The following is a 16523-nucleotide window of genomic DNA, read 5'->3' as shown; positions in this document are numbered from 1 at the left end:
GGGGGGGGGGGGGGGGAGGGGGCACAGAGACAGGGAGAACATATTTAGTCAAGTGAAAAATTCTTCAACCTAGAACAAATGTCTTTGCTTTGCTGCAATTGGAAATCATTCACTGACCTCTAGGAGACTACAGTTAAGAAAAAAGTAATTTTGGCATTTGTACTTTGTTTCACAGTTCTACTACTTGAAGGTATACCTGGGAGACAGCTTGCGCTGGTCCAAGTGCATAATGCAGCCTTTATTATCATAAAAATGGTAGCATTTCCCAAAGTCGATCTTGATTAAAAGTAGTTCCATGGATGAAAACACTACTTTACCACAGAGCTATTAAACTGGAGAGATGGCAAGGGGAAAATAAAGACTCATATACTGAAGGGGAGGTCAGGAAAGAAGTTAGCAAAAATAGGATGCTAGATTGGTGGGAGATAACAATGGAATTGCTTTTAGAGGTGGCTGATGTGAGTGAGTGAAGGGACAGTCACTTGGCTGCCCCACATACTCTACAAAACAAATGAGAACATGTGTCCTCCACGTGGAGGGACATCCATTTTCTCCTTAAAAGAAGTCATTTATAAAAGAGCAAATTGGTGATTTGTACTTACAAACTGGACCCTTTTCAAGCCCCTGTCAAGAAGTGATAAATTATTGAAGCAAAGTATAAAGTGTTTTATTTTCCGTGTACACATAGGAAAACCTGGTGAAATGTTTCTGTTCACCTTTCCTGAGTTATTAATTTAAAAAAAATGTTTCCGATTATTCTCTGATCTTCAAAATAAAATGGCACAAACGCCACACACGCCCCTCCAGAGCCAGCACTTCTTCCCACCTTCCCCCCTCATGCCCCCACATCCTTCAGCCAGGCAACTGTTTCAAATTGCACCCCAGCTCCAAACAGGGATGCTGCTGAGACTGGGCAGGGAGGGAAGAGGAGGGCCGATGCAAGCTCACACAAAGGTCTGGTGTCCATTCAACCACAGCACCAGATATATTTGTTGTTACTAGAGACAGAGTGGAACTATTCAGAATGCAGCAGGGTGGGGGGAAGCTCATTAGTAATTGTGCAGATCCCCTCAGCAGGAGTCACATAATCCAGAGACACTGCCTTTTGCCAGGCGATATGAAAGCCTGGGGTTCCTATCTGGGACAACTTCACTCTTGAACACAGCTCTGATTTTAAAGAAAGTTTTCCCCAAAGCCAATTGCTAAGCAAGTTAGAGGAAATTCTTTCCCAATCACAGCTTAGCAACTGGAACCTGAATGAGTTTATGAGCCCTGGGTTTTGCTTTCATATAAATGACTGAGTTGCACGGAATGGCTCTTTCTCTCCTGTGGCCACGAACTGATTAACACTGATGTTACACTCCTAAAAGGAGCAAGGAAACCTAAAAGGTCTAATTGCACAGGCGGAGTCACAGGGTGACTGCTGACAGGAAGGTTTTTGCCCAACTGGTATATGGTTAATTCTTTAGAATTTCTCTCCCAACTCAACTGGGATTTCCACTCAGTCTGTGGAAGTGCCACTGTTAGAACCCCCATGCTATTTTCTATCTAGGTGACTGAATCAGCAGCTGAACTTCTGACCTCATGGCCTCTTTTTATAGTCTCCAACAGAAACTGGATGCCTTTGTTGAACATTTTTCACCCAAGTATCTTGTATGTGAGTAGAAGGGGAGAGGATAAAGGAGGAAATCTCTGGAATGTTTTAATTATATACCCATACATGCACCACTGTAGTCTGCTGAATAAATAAGGCAAAGCGAATGACATGACATTTAATAACCTTGTAGGAAAAAACAGACTTTGTCTCTTGTTTTTAATTATTATAGCATTCTATACACTGACACAGAAGTAAAAGAAAATGACTGAAACTTAAATGTGAAACCTCTTTACAAGTCAATCCACAACTTTATACATTTATCTTACTCACATGTCAGTGAAAAGTCACCAACTACTATGAAATCAGGATAACTTATAGCACAAAAGAATCAAAAATAGAAAAACTTTCATTAAAAAATACATCCAACTATGAAAAGAACTGCTCCTTGGTGTCTTCACATCCTTCTCTTCTGCGTACTTATGTATAACACTGAAAAGACAAAAATAAATATTTAGCAACTGCTGTTAAGTATCGTAATAGCAAGTTTTAAAAGCAAATTTTGGCTTGACACCTCGCAAATTTAAAAGGAATGCTCACAACATACAATTAATTCAGGAACAACTACACAACTTGTTTTATGAGTCTAGACCTGGGTTTGATTTCTTATGACTGCAACTAATCTTTTCCATCCACTGATTGACTTCACAAATTGTGGCCAGAATGATAAACAGGAAAGTCCCTTAACTATAAGACTTGTTCATTAGTAATCGTGCAGATCCCCTCAGCAGGAGTCACATAATCCAGAGATACTGCCTTTTGCCAGGCATTGATATGAGACTACTCTATCATTAAAAGCACAATAATGGTACTTTTATTATCAAAGTAAATCTACCAGGCTAGATTTCAGATTAGGAATAGTGTTTTTACTCATCTCTCCAACATAATTGTAAACCTGCTGCTCACCTTTTCAATTGCACCAGGATCAACAAAAGCTGAGTTGTTTTTTTTTTGTTGTTGCTTTTCCAGGCACCAAAGCCCTTAGTCTGAGTTACCTGACAGAGACTCAACCTTTGGTATTATCCAGTTTTGCTTTGCTAGTCTTGTCATGACCCCCAAACAGAACTCAGTGGGGTATGTCGTATTGTGAGAATAAGACAAAACTGGATGATGGGTCACTGGTCAAGCTGTCACCAGAGGTACATTCCTTCCCTAATCCCCACCATGAGTATTCAGATTCTGACAGGTTTGTTCAAAGTGAACATTAAGGGATGTCTTGGCCAAAGAAAACAGCTCAGATTCATCAATTAAGTCAGGATTCTTCTTAGGAGCTGAAGAGGTGAACTGGGAATCCAAAGATAACAACTGCATTATAGAAAAGGCCATATGAAGGCAAGCACTGAATGCCACAAAAACACCTCTGGGGAAACTGGACAAGTCTTAGGTACGAGGAGCAAGTGAAAGGCTCCACCTGTCATCACTCACAGAACATCCTGTGGACTGTTGCTATCAGCTGTCTTAAGGCAAGATCATAACACTTCTTAGTAAAAAGAACACGAAAAATAGGAGGAGAAATTCTACACCCTGGAAGCATCAAAGCATGTATATAAAGACATGATGCAGAAATGTGGTCCTACAAAGATAGAGGCTAGAGTATCTACTATACGACTCAGGAAATTTCACCCATAGCACAGAGATCCAACTGCTAAGGGAGGCAAAGATCTCCTTGCCAAGAAGCAAAGAAATCAAGAAAAAAATCTGAAGTAAAGAACCTGAGAGCTCCATTTGGGGAACAGGACCAAAATGTCGGAGTTGGTCAAGGGATAAATGCCATAATTCAATTTCTTCCCCTTCCTGCCAAAAATTCAAACATGACTTCACTGGATAAGTTAACTTGTGTTTTGAAATGAAGTACTTAAATAACCACAGTAATCATAGCAATATATTAGCAATTAAAAAGCTGAGTACTTCAGAACCATATTTCCTATTTTTCCATTTTTGCCCTATTTAAGGTATAAACCTCTACAAAAAGCATGTGAATGCTTTATAAAAAAAGGTCAAATAGGATAAGCTAAGCACCAAATTATGTAAACTCAACAGAGCAGGGAAACAGCACCCGTTCTTACCAGACTGTGAGAAGCAAGAATATGTGTTGGGGGAATATAAATATATGGAAGAGAATGGGGTTCCAGATCAGTATACCAACATCCCTCATCAGCAAGAGAAGGAGAAAAGAATTTCTAGTTCCACAATTCCATGATGCACCTAAAAAAAGAACTGGCAACACTGAAAATCCAAGACTTACAATCATTTAAAAAGAAAAAAAAAAAAAAAATCTAAAACTCAACCTTCAAATGATCTAGAAAACCCCCTAGTACTCCTGATTATAAACATTTGAAATAAAAGGCTTATTTCAAATGCTGTAGAACTATAGAGTGAAGAAATATTACCATTGTTTCCTCGGATAAATGCATCCCCATACTTATTCTTCAGCTGTCCATTAACATATTCTTCTGTCTGCTCCAGGGCTATGTTCATGTAGCCATCCAGGCAAGCTAAGACCCCTAGAGATAGAACGAGTCAAAAACAAGATATACAAAGTAAGTAAGAGTTGAAAATTACAGGGCATATCTTAGAACTGACAATTTCTTTATTCAATAGTCCTTAAATGCATAATATAAAAATTCACACTGATAACAAAACCCAATAGACTTAAGCACAAAACAAGCCTTTATTCTACGGCACTCTGAACGAAGGCTAGGAAGTGCATAATGTGAACATGGTCACACATCACCACTACAGGACAAGCAACGAACTGTCACTTCCCTCCTGGAATGCTTGATCACCACAGCAACTTTAAAAGCCTTCACAAAAGTAACAGAATAAGAATATTCCAACTAAAATGCCATTCTCTGGACACCAAAGAAAGGAGTGGGCAATTATGCATGGACAAATGATCCTCGGTTCCAGTGGCATTTCTTACTTTAGCCACTAAGTGAAATACGGGTCTGGCAGATTTATTTCACTCTTTCACAACATCTACTGCAGCAGATGAATGTACTCCAGGGTTAAGAGGAAGTCTCCACAATCTGTTAAAATAATAGAAGAGGAGACAGCAGGTGCTCCTGAAAGAACATCTCAAAGCTGTGACTCACACTGAAGAGCAGCTTGAGAATACAGGGCAACATATTGCATTATAACACATCCCATTCTGTTTTGTTACAGTTATAATATTTTCAAATCAAAACTAATAAGAGAAAAACAGCTAAAAACATTCTAGGGAGCTTTCAAGGAAACAGTGTGAGTGAATCACTTTAATTGTGTTAAGACAGTATAAATTTTGCAAAATTTGACCAGATGATTTGTTTTCAAAGGCTGAAAATCTGTAAGCCTCTAACTCTCAGCATCTAATTTAAAGTGCTATTTTCTAGGGGAAAAAAAGAAAGAAAGAAAGAAAATAAAGCAAAACCACACACTACAGATTCAATTTGATTAACCAAGTCAACAGTTTCACTTAAAGTCTTAACTTCATTAATATGCACCTCACTCTCTGCTTCTGCCCCCATTATCCTCCACACAAAAAAGTTTCTTTTCAAAATTGTGTGTGTGTAACGAGAGCACAGACATTAACCTAAGGGAATTCGGAGAGAGGCTGTAAACTTTCAAAGAACCAGAATGGACTGTGAACTATTAAGAACAATTATTTCCCAGCAAAAGAAAGCTTAAGACACAACTTTGCAGTCTGGTTCCTGCTGGACTAGATTACATCCAAATCACAATCCTAAATGAGCAGGAAATGTCTAAGATATGATATGCAACTATGAATAAAAGCTAAACAAAATGATTATTTCAAGATGCAAGGTTCACTTCTAATGGGAGTATCTGTTTTCGAAGCAAAAGTTAAAAAAACAAACAAACAAACAAAAAAAACCTGCTCAGGAGGTTAGAGTTATAGTCCCCTTCCTTCTCCAGGAGATTAAAAAGTACTACAAATAATAGGAAACAATGTTTTCTTCAACATTAAAGAGAAAGAAACTCTGTCAGAAAGTTACTATTTTTTTTTTTTTTTGGTACTGGAGATTGAACCCAGGGGCACTTTGCCCCTGAGTTTCATTCCTAGTCTTATTTATTTATTTAATTTCGAGACAGGGTCTTGCTAAGTTGCTGAGGCCAGCCTTAAACTTGTGCTCGATCCTCCCACCTCAGCCTCCTGAGTAACTAGATTACAGGAGTGCATCACTACACCAGGCTTTTTTTTTTTTTTTTTTTAATTATTTGTGGTTAAATAATAAGCACATTCTTTTAGTAAGGCCCCCTACATAGTGTAAAATATTTTGCTTTAAGAACACAGAGATCATGGACAGACAATCATAAAGGAAGAAAAAAGTATGGTTATTTCCCATGTAAAAGGCTGTTTGGTCTTGTTAATAAACAAAGAAAATACAAACAAAACTAAATATCACTTGCTGCTACTTAGATTGGAAAAGAAAAATAAAAGTTCATAAAGGCTCTGAGAACATAGAGAAGAAAAAATGTTGGACCTAATGGAGGACCAGCCACCTGGCAAACTCAAAAATCCCAGCCTAGGAGATTTATCCAGAAAGACACTACACACTCAAGATGTGCTAAAAAAGCAGTTGCTTTTAATGGCAAAAATTTGTTAAATAAATCTCAGTAGTCATTAAAGGAAACCAAGTAAAAACAAAACTGGTACAGTCACATGAGGGATTCCTATGTAGCCACTAGAATTTTTTCCATACTGTCACAGAACTAAATGTGTTAAATAAATAAATAAATCAGGGTCATGTGCAGTTGATTCCATTTATGTAAAATAATATACAGAGAGATAAAAATTGGGAAGGCAGATTATCTCTGGATGGTAGAATTTGAGGAGATTTTGTTTTCTTTACTTTTTCTCCATGATTTGTTTTTAAATTCTTTCTTTCTTTTCTTTTCTTTTTTCTTTCAGTACTAGGGATTGAATGCATGGATGCTCTTCTACTGACATGTCCCCAGCCTTTTTAAATTTTTTATTTTGAGAGAGGATCTAAGTTGCCCAAGCTAGCCTCAGATTTGTGATCTTTCTGCCTCAGCCTCCCAAATCTGTGGGATTACAGGTGTGTGCAACTGTACCTAACTCTATTTGTTTTTAAATTTCTAAAAATAAAACTAAAACATGTATTATACCTTTATAAATATTTTCCTTAAAGAATACAGAGGAAACAAAGTTAAGAAGATTGATGCCTTCAATAAAATGGGTACTAAGAAAATACTGAACACAAAAATGTCCCCACCCTAATCAACAGTCAAATATACTCAAACCCGAGAAGTCTAGTGATCACTTTATCACCTCCATAGGGCTCATCAATAAGTCAATGGGTGAAAAGCAGTATACAGAGACTTTACAATTTCTCAGTAACTGGTATAAACCCACTAGTTATAATACAAAAATCAAATTAAATTAGTCATTAATGTCGACAAATAAAGCAAGCTGGGCATGGCATGTGCCTGTAGTCCCAGTCAGGAGGCTCAGATGGGAAGATCACTTGAGCTCAGGAGTTCAAGATCAGCCTAGGCAACAAAACAAAAACAAAGAAAGAAAAAGAACAAAGGAAGGGAAAAAGCAGTAAAGCAGTGGCTTCTTAACAAGGTTCCTGACTTAAGCCTGAATTTGAGTCCCAGCTCCTCCCTTTCTATGTGGGGATAATCAAAAGAGACCTCAACGGATTCATGTTCGGATAAAATGAAAATGTGTTAAAAAGATCAACACACTGACATGTAGTAAGTTCTCAACAAAATGATGTCTGCATGTGCAAAAAGAGAAAGCTCAAGAGATTACCATCATTAATTATCTAGAAGAGACCAAGGCCACAAAACTTTGCTAATGAATTAATCATCTATACTTGTGAAATATTCTACGTAATTTCATGTATCTTAACTTTGCAAGATTTGGGGTTTAGCAACTTTTTAAAATGAAATTTGGTATCACTCCTTCTGCAAAGTTAATTTCAGAGCCTCTTAAAGAGTATGCTCTACAAGAACAGAAAGGCACCACCCAATACCCCACACATCACATAATTGGGAAAGTCAGGCTATAAAATGATGCTGCTCAACAGCCGCCTGCCAATCTGAAATACTTCTGCGAAAACAAAGGCTGCTGCACAAAGGCGTTCTTCACTACTCAGTTATTCCTATCTGAGTTGATTGTGAGTCCCTGGCTCCCACCAGGGAACTTTGGTATGTATCATCTCAAAAGGAGACAGAGTTCACACAACTAACAGCGGAAGTCAGAAGAACACACTTTGCTGTTAGATTTTTCTCTCTAAAAGGAACCATCTCAGAGGTACAAAGAGGTAGAAAAAGAGCTGGACATAAAAAATGTTGATGATCAATGCTTTTTTGGTCTATTGGGTACCCTGAGTAAGTCACATTGGCTTATTTAGTTACACCAGTGAGGATAAAACATGAAAATATTACCTCGATAATCCACTCCAGAATTTAATTTTACCACAACTGGCCGTCCGATGATTTGCTTTAAGAAGTCACTAGGGGTTTGCTTCCGCAGACTCATTTTAACAATCCTGATTAGAAATATGAAAGGAAGCAATAAATGTAATGACAAAAGTTAATTATTCAACCAAAAAAACCTTGAAGCTAGGAAACTGAGTAGGTAAGGACCACGTATGAAGACTTGGTATTATTATTCCACTGCTACTACTACATGACCACTAACAAGTTGTCAGTGCTTACTATGAAGCCAAGTGTTTTACATGCATTATTTCATGCAGTCCTCACAACATGGTTTCATGGCAGGGCCTCATTGGAGCGCTCTGTATTCACAGAGCAGCTACTCCTTGTCACCTGTCACTGCTATCTCACACACAGCATACCCATTACAACCACTACTACACTCACCATTTAATGAACACATATTTTATGCTGAGCATTCTATTAACATCTTTAAAAGCACTATCAAATTTAATTTTTACAGGAACCTCAGGGAGAAGGTCTTTCTATCCCCATTTTGCTGATGAAAATAAAGACACTGAAAGATTAAATAATTTTCCTCTAATGTGATGAAACCAAAATATGATGTAACAGTCAAGTTCTAACTAGTCTCATTTTAAAGTCTTCTCTATATACAAAGGCACATTATGAACAACTGATGTCTAAACAGTACCTATGAGGATAATTATTATAATCATTACTGAACTGAGCACACTACTCAAATTGGTTTTTTGTTTTCAATCAAAATAGTCAAACATTGTTTCATAAATATCACTGCTTATTTTACTTCCAGTAAAATCACCCAATGATCTGATTCAAGTTCAGGATCATTGTTTGAGATGTTCTCAAAGTGAATCTGTGTATCTAAGCAGTTTGGTAAGCTGAAATGCCACGAACCAGTTTTCATTGGTTCAACAAATACTCATATGCAAACACTGTGCAAGAAATTCAAATATATATCACACACAGAAGCTGTGACCTTAGGACCTGAGAATCTAGAAGAATCATCTAAACGCTTGTTGAAGGGTCATAAGTAAATAAGTGATTACATTTTCGGTAAAATAATTTTCTCTTAACAGGAAAAGCCAACACCTAGGTTAAATAAAATACAAATTTAATAACTATCATTTGGACCATCCACAGTACCCACCTACAAGGATGGTAATATTTTTTAAAAAATATGATCAAGTAACTATTTTGTTCAGCAAGATTCAACTTTGCCACTGAATTGCCAGCTCATTTTTTTAAAGCAGCACAGCCTCAATAGATAACTAAAATTACAACAACTACTACTACTACTACTTAGTCCACATAGCAATTTTATTTATGTGTTTTCAGTGCAAAGAGAAAAATTACAAAGTAAATACTGTAACAGATTCAGTACCTTTAATGAGTTTAGTAAAAACAAACAAATGTTCTCATTCATCTATAAACTATCTATTTATGTCCCGCATATTTACCGTTTTATGGCTAAACAACGATACTCATCTCATCTCATGAATCTTAGAATCATTTCCTATTGCAGATGTCAAATCCCATTATGCCAGTTTCTTCATGTACAAAATCGAGATAAGGTCAGCTGTCTATTTAGCATTTAAAAAAACACACTAAAATACACTGTGATGGGAAAACCTAGTTCACAGGTTTAAGTGTAAGGGATTAATTAATTATTAGTAATTTCACCTATTCCTAAGCATTTACAATTTAGGATGAAAAACACTTGAAAAGCAAAAAGTGAGAAGCAGAGTTAAAAGTTAATGTTGGAAGAGAATACAAACCCAGATGACCAGTTGCTTGACAGTATCCCTTAAAGGCATTAACTTTCTGTACCATAAAAAAACAAACAAACAAACAAAAAAAAAAAACAAAACAGATATGTTCTAAGCTCTCCAAAGGAAACACCTCCATTAAGCCTCAATTTTAGTCCAGTTAACATCAATCTCTTCCTGAAGGCAATCAAGCACTGAAACTCTCATGGAGCAGCTACAAAGTGTCAGACACACAGGCCTTTGGGCCCTTGGAGCTATACTCCAGAGGAGGGTTAAAAAAAAAAAAAAAAAAAAAAAAAAAAATCAATGGAGATTTTTACAAAGGCTGTATGCAATCGGGTAGAATATTTATGTATAGAGAAAGAAGTAGGCAATATAGATCAGAGGATTTCTAGAGGTGACACCTGAGCTGAGAGTGAGGGAAATGGAGTGCACCAGCTGAAAGGAGAGAAGTCTCAGCAAAGACACTGGATGACTGGATGGTGTGTTTGGATTTGAAGGTCACATCTACACAGGCAAGGAGGACACAGCTACATTCGTTTGTAGGGATCATAAGCTTGAGCCTCTGAGTCAGTTTCCCACATTTGAGTCACTTGAAGATTCCTGTCGGCGGTTCTAGAGAAGGATTCAGGGTCTTCAGGGTCTGTTCGCACAATCCTAGGAGACTGGCATGAACTGGCAAGCATGGGAAATACTGTCAAGGACAGGGAACGGAGGATTCTAAGCAGAATTGCCTGATTCCACTTTCTGCTTTAAGCTGCGGAAGAGAGCAGGCCATCTCAGTTTTGGTATCTTGGTTTGGCATTTGGTTGTATGTAATACAACCTGGAACTATTTACTTTTTTTTTTAAACAGGTCTTTTCTCATTCAAAAACCCATAAGCCACATGAAAGGAGGGACTGGTAACAAGCTTCTCATTTGTTTCCTAGAATATCTACATTCTGTTAGAACTCTTGAAAAAAATAACATTTTAAAAGTTATTTGGGAAGACTATGGTTGCCTCAAACACATTTTATCCATCACTGTAGTAGAGCCATATCTTTTACATTAGTCTTCATTAGGCCTCCTTGGTACTCCCTGTTACTTAATGACTTGCCCATAAATCCATTTTGTATGAGTAAATTGGTCTTGACACCACAATTTTTCCCATCACTTGGCTCAAGTAATTTTAAGTTTTCATCTTTTAAATTGGATAAGGCAGAAAGAACGGTTCTGACAATTTCTGAAGCAAGAGATAAGACTCCTGAACCATAAACACGTAAGAGGAAAAAGACCTCCTTTCTGCAGGGTCACCTTGGTAAAACTTCTCCCTTTAAAATTAAAGCCATCATCACCTTCTATGACTCCTATCCCTCCCCTGACTCCTACTCAGGCTTGTTTTAAATGACCTATTTTCACAAATGGCTATTAAGTCAAAGGCAGTGTACTTTCTGTCAGAAGCCACAGAAAGGTCTATCGAGTATGAGGACATCTGCATACTGCTCTGCAGAGGTTTTATTTGTTTGCTTTTTTTGGTAAAAGAATCAGGGGGAGAGGGATCAAACTTCATTCATTCAATGATGTGCTTATGGATTCATAAGCAATTCACACAGAAACCCTGTGAAGTGGATGATGAACCAAGGCTTGACCCCAAAGCTCAAACCTTTTCAAAAGTACATGCTGTCTGTCGCCTTTTTGAATACGCCAAGATTCCCCTATTAAACCTGGGGAATGGCCGTGGAGACATGTAGATCTTATTGAATAAGAGTAACTAACAAGGAGGGAAAATTACCCAGTGACAAAGTACTGTAAATTTGCCTGCAAAGAAATATAATAGCTGAGTGGAAAGAGATTTGATGTGATTTTGAGTTATGCTATTGAACAGAAAATCTGGAAGTCCTTAATTCTTGGCAGTGTTTTCCTATAAACCTTTACTTATGCCTAGTGTTTACAGTTTAGGGTGGAAAAAGAAAATCTGAAAAGCAAAAATTCGCATGGAAACATAACATTACAACCCAACTAAATGCAGCATCATACAAAACTATCAAAGTCCGAGGAGGGTGCCCCACTGAGAACGGCTCTCCACACAGCACCCGACTGAGACAGAGGAGTGCCTGCTCTTCTGAAGAATTCATACCAGTCCTTCCACCCCAAGCACAGGATTACTGCCTCCTCTCTCCAAGGGCCAAGAGAGTCCCCTCAGAGCACCTCTTTCCACTGTCAGTCACCACCCTTCTCAGCTAGTTGCCCTTCTCAGGCCATTTTGTCATTTTCCCATTTGCCAACCAATCTCCCACAGTAGATTCTAACAGCTCAGGGACAGAGAAGGCATCTTCCTCATTTGGTATCCTGGTTACCTGAGCAGAGTGCCTGAGTCTGTGAAGAGACATTTAAGACCAGTGCCAAGCAAAATCCCAGTCCCATTCTCTCCCCACCCCCACCACTCAAACTACAGGTTCAGAGGCTAGTAACTATCATTTATGACTTCAGCAGTTATCAACTTAGAAATGTCTCTGTTGTTGAGCACCAAGTAAGAGAAAGAGAAGGGAAAATAGAAAAATTTCTGTGTTGTTGAAGAAAGCGAGACATCCAAGTCTACAGAGATGCTTGTTAAAAATGCAGAGTCCTGAAGCCTACCTCAAGCAAAAGGCAGTTACTTACTTGTAAATTACTATAATTTACAATTTTTCAAGTTCCCCAGATCATTCCTATAAACCACTGGTTCTCGACTAGGGGTGACTTTGCACCCTACTGTCAGGGACATTTAAAAATGTCTGGATGGGCTGGGATTGTGGCTCAGTGGTAGAGCGCTTGCCTGACATGTGTGAGGCACTGGGTTTGATTCTCAGCAGCACATACAAATAAATAAATAAAATAAAGATCTATCAACAACTGAAAAAATATATTTATAAAAAATGTCTGAAGATTGTCATGTCTGAGGGTGGTGCTAGTGGTATCTGGTAGATAGAGGACACAGATGTTGCTAAATATCCTACAATGCACAGGAAAGCCCTCCACAACAAAGGCTTATCTGGACCAAAATGTCAATTGACAAAACTTGCTAACTAAAATAAAAAACATTGTTCTCTGGACTTAAAGCAAAAAGGAGTTTTAAAGAAATCTTTGAGCCAGGCACAGTAGGGTGTGCCTATAGTTCCACCTATTCACTGAGGCAGGAAGATCACTTGAGTCCATGAGTTTGAGACTAGTCTGGGTAATAAGTGAGACCCTTTCTCCAAAAAAAAGAAAGAAAATAAAAGAAGTCTAAGAAATGAGAACCAATAATTATGTCCTAGCCAAATAATGGATTATAAAATAATTAGCTCTCCATATCCTGTGATTTTCATGGATCACCATACTAAAAAAAAAAAAAAAAAAAAAAATAGTTAGACCTATACTGGTTATATGTAAAGTGAACATGACTTTTGTCATTATTTCCTAAACAATCCAAAAGAATATTTACGTTGTGTTAAGTAATCCAGAAATGATTAAAGTTATAGGGGAGGATATACATAGGTTATAGGCAAATACTACAATGTTTACATAAGGAACTTGAACACCCATGGATTTTAGTATCTGCAAGTGTCCTGGAACCAATCCCTCTCAGATACTAAGGGACAACTGCATAGCTTACTAGGAATATTTTATTCTAATGTATAGAGAATCTGAAAGCAACTGAAAAAAATCCTGAAGGGAACTGCCTTTTTAAATAATGGGTTTCTAGTCCTAGCCATGGAAATGGTCACTTTCCCATTTATCAGTATTTTAATTTCTTCAACAATTAAACTCTTTTACTAAGTAAAATTCTAAAAGGAAAGAATAATCCAGGTGATGTAAAATTAAAATTCTCTTCTATGCCACATTCAGTGAGAAAGCATCTTGAGGCAGATAAGGGTACTCACTTGGGAGGCAGGAAACCTGAATTCTAATCCCATCTCTGCTATTTAATTAGCTGTGTGACTTGGGTAACTCATCACTCCACCACTCAGGCCCCAGGTTCCTCATCTGCAAAATAAGGCAGTTATGCTAGATGACCACTGAAGTCTCTTCTGCTCTAACATCCAATTAGTCTATATCATAACTCCACTAATACACACACACACACACACACACTCTCTCTCTCTCTCTCTCTCTCTACTGAAGATTCCTGCAAAAATATTTTAGCAAGCACAATCACTAGGCATCACTATTAATAATAAAATTGCAAAAAGAGGCTTTGCTAGTTGATGTGTTAAGAAATATACCATACAGTCATACCTGAATGATATCAACTACTAACACTTGATTGAAAAAAAAAATTGGCAATGTTTATGAACACCTTAAAAACACTCTGTTAGAACACAGCATCTAATGATTTAACTTCTGAGAATTTAGTCCATGGAAATAATTTACAATACAGTTGAGGGGTAAAAAGTTTATCAAAGTATCATCTGAATGTATTATCTGATGCTGAAATGGAGCAAAGACTCAAAAACAATCCAAATGCCTCACAGTCAGGGAAATGGCTGAATAACTGATGGGACCCACGAAATGATAAAGTAGCCAGCCAACCAAAAGAAGAAATGGAATGAGAAATGATACTTAGGAAAGGTTTTTAAATGGAAGTGGAAAACTAAATATACTGTTAAGTGATAAAAATATGCAGAGTCTTAGCTAAAGTCGAAATTAGCACATACAAAAGACAAAGTGGGTGTAGGTTGAGGGGTTTCGTGCATATCATTTTCTTTACCAGACTGTATTTTCAATTTTTTTTCCTACAATAGTCATGTATTAGTTACTACGGAGAGGAGTGAGGAGGACATTAAGTTACCACCAACATGAAACGCATCATCTTAATCCTAGACACCCTAAATAAAACACCCGCTATGCACGCGCGCACAAGGACACAGAAAACTCCAGGTGACAGGACTTCACACCGTGCAAAAAAACATCGTGAGGCTCCTGACTTGACAACTCGGTGGATGGGCCAGAGCTCTTAATTCCTGGGCTAGGCACAGTGACCGAGGCCCCGCAACTCCCTGCAGCCCAGGGAAGCGGGCGAAGCTGGGCCTGGGTTTGGGTCCTCTTTCCCGCCATACCCCGGGTTCCCAACCAGGGCAGCCCGGGAACCAACCCCAAGCCAGCCGGAACCGCGCCGCTCCTCCAACCAGAAACCTCATGGCCACACCAGGCGCCCAGGAGAGAACGCGGCGCGGCTCGTCGCGGCGACCCGACACCCCCGGGCGCCGGGGCCCGCTCCCCAGGCCCTTTCCGGGGCGGCCCGGCCCGGTCCGGTCGCTGCAGTCGCCGTCCGGCGCGACACAATACTGGGGCCTCCAACCCAGGGCTGCACGCGACTCCGTCCTCGGCCCGCCAGGCCGCCGGGCTCACCTAGAAGCCGGGATCCAGCACTCTCACCCGCCGCGCCCCACGAGCCCGGCCTCCGCGGACAATCCGAGCGAAAACCGAAACCGCCGAGGCGGCGGCACTTTTCTGCCTCAGCCAATCAGTGCTGTCCTCTACTACGGCAGCTCGCGGGGACCGAAAAGCCGGAGCGGGCCGGAGCGCGCGAATCCAGGAACTCTTGTTTAGTGGCAAAATTGGTGCAATGGGGTTCGAGTAGTAAGAACTGGCGTTCTGTCTTCTAATAGAGAGCCGAGTGCAAAAACCGAAATAAAAATATGAAACAAACTGGAGATGATGTTTTGGATAAGATTTCTTTACAGAAGTGTAACAAATAGTAAGGCATAAGAAACTGAAATGCATTCTTAAATAATGGACTGTATGTACCCAGAAATGTCCTTGTGTCATTTAAAGCAAATACATAAAACAACCTCAAGTCTTTAAATACACCTTTGAATGTTAATTAAATATATGAAGGCTCAGACACTATTAGCAAGAGACTGTTTCCATGGGAATGTTAAATGTTACAAAAAATTAAAGTCACTAAAACAACTGAATTATAAATGATACAAGTTATATTGCATTACAGAATAGTTCCAGTTGAAAATAGTATGCATACCAGTGTAACTCTACATCGTGCACAACCACAAGAATGGGAAGTTATACTCCATGTCTGTGTAATATGTCAAAATATACTCTACTGTCATGTATATCTGAAAAGAACAAATAAAAAAATAAAATTCAATTTAAAAAATAAAATGGTATGCAGATATAATTTAATTGCTACTATGGGAACTTGATTTGGAATTTTGCATGAATTCTCTAGAGTGTAGCTATTAATGGGAAGGGAGAGAAAAAAGAAAACTATTCCCTACACACAAATCCTCATCAGCCTAAAATTTACACTTTAATTCTATGTATGATATAAAACACTATAAACAAAATGATAATAGCTTCAAACAACAGATCCTTAACCCTGGTTAAAGTTATAGAATTTAAGGTGCAGAATTTTTCTCAGATGAAAAAATGTGTTCCCTTTTTTTAAGTCTAACGGCAAAAGAAAGGAAACTTTGGTTGATATTATGGAAAGAGAACAACTAGTTCAGACCAAATAGTTACAGATTTATTGGAAGGTCTGTATTTGAAGTTCTTGCAATATAAAATTGAATGTAAATAAAAAATTTAAGTAAAGTACTATTTAAATCAAATAGCTAGCTGCAAGGAACAAACATGGTACCATATAAAACCCTGTCCCTAAAAACTTTCTTCATAAACGAAGTCAAATTGCACCA

At 38.4% G+C, this 16523-nt stretch overlaps 1 protein-coding gene across 2 annotated transcripts; it reads right to left on the bottom strand.

Annotated features, from left to right (window-relative positions):
- Positions 1–1758: 1758 nt before the first annotated feature.
- On the bottom strand, positions 1759–15349 carry Lsm6 (LSM6 homolog, U6 small nuclear RNA and mRNA degradation associated). 2 transcript variants are annotated; one of them, XM_048813479.1, is made up of 5 exons: positions 15220–15340; positions 13752–13854; positions 8072–8175; positions 4045–4158; positions 1759–2086 (listed from the first exon to the last, which is right to left on the bottom strand). In XM_048813479.1, exons 3-5 carry the CDS (start codon positions 8163–8165, stop codon positions 2052–2054), a joined length of 243 nt encoding a protein of 80 aa, XP_048669436.1. In that variant the 5' UTR covers positions 8166–8175; positions 13752–13854; positions 15220–15340; the 3' UTR covers positions 1759–2051. The 2 variants fall into 2 exon arrangements, with proteins under 2 accessions (XP_048669436.1, XP_015339937.1); XM_015484451.2 differs by lacking the exon at positions 13752–13854 and having other exon boundaries at positions 15220–15349.
- Positions 15350–16523: the final 1174 nt, after the last annotated feature.

The sequence above is a fragment of the Marmota marmota genome, unplaced genomic scaffold, assembly GCF_001458135.2.
Source record: "Marmota marmota marmota unplaced genomic scaffold, marMar, whole genome shotgun sequence".
Taxonomy (NCBI): domain Eukaryota; kingdom Metazoa; phylum Chordata; class Mammalia; order Rodentia; family Sciuridae; genus Marmota; species Marmota marmota.
This window is presented reverse-complemented; position numbering and strand designations above follow the sequence as displayed.

Coding starts and splice junctions, on each gene's coding strand:
- Lsm6 (XM_015484451.2), bottom strand. CDS start 8,165: ATGAGTCTGCGGAAGCAAACCCCTAGTGACTTCTTAAAGCAAATCATC. Junction 4,159..8,071: donor TTCTGGAGTGGATTATCGAG/GTAATATTTTCA, acceptor TTCTATCTCTAG/GGGTCTTAGCTTGCCTGGAT. Junction 2,087..4,044: donor ATTTATCCGAGGAAACAATG/GTAATATTTCTT, acceptor TTGTCTTTTCAG/TGTTATACATAAGTACGCAG.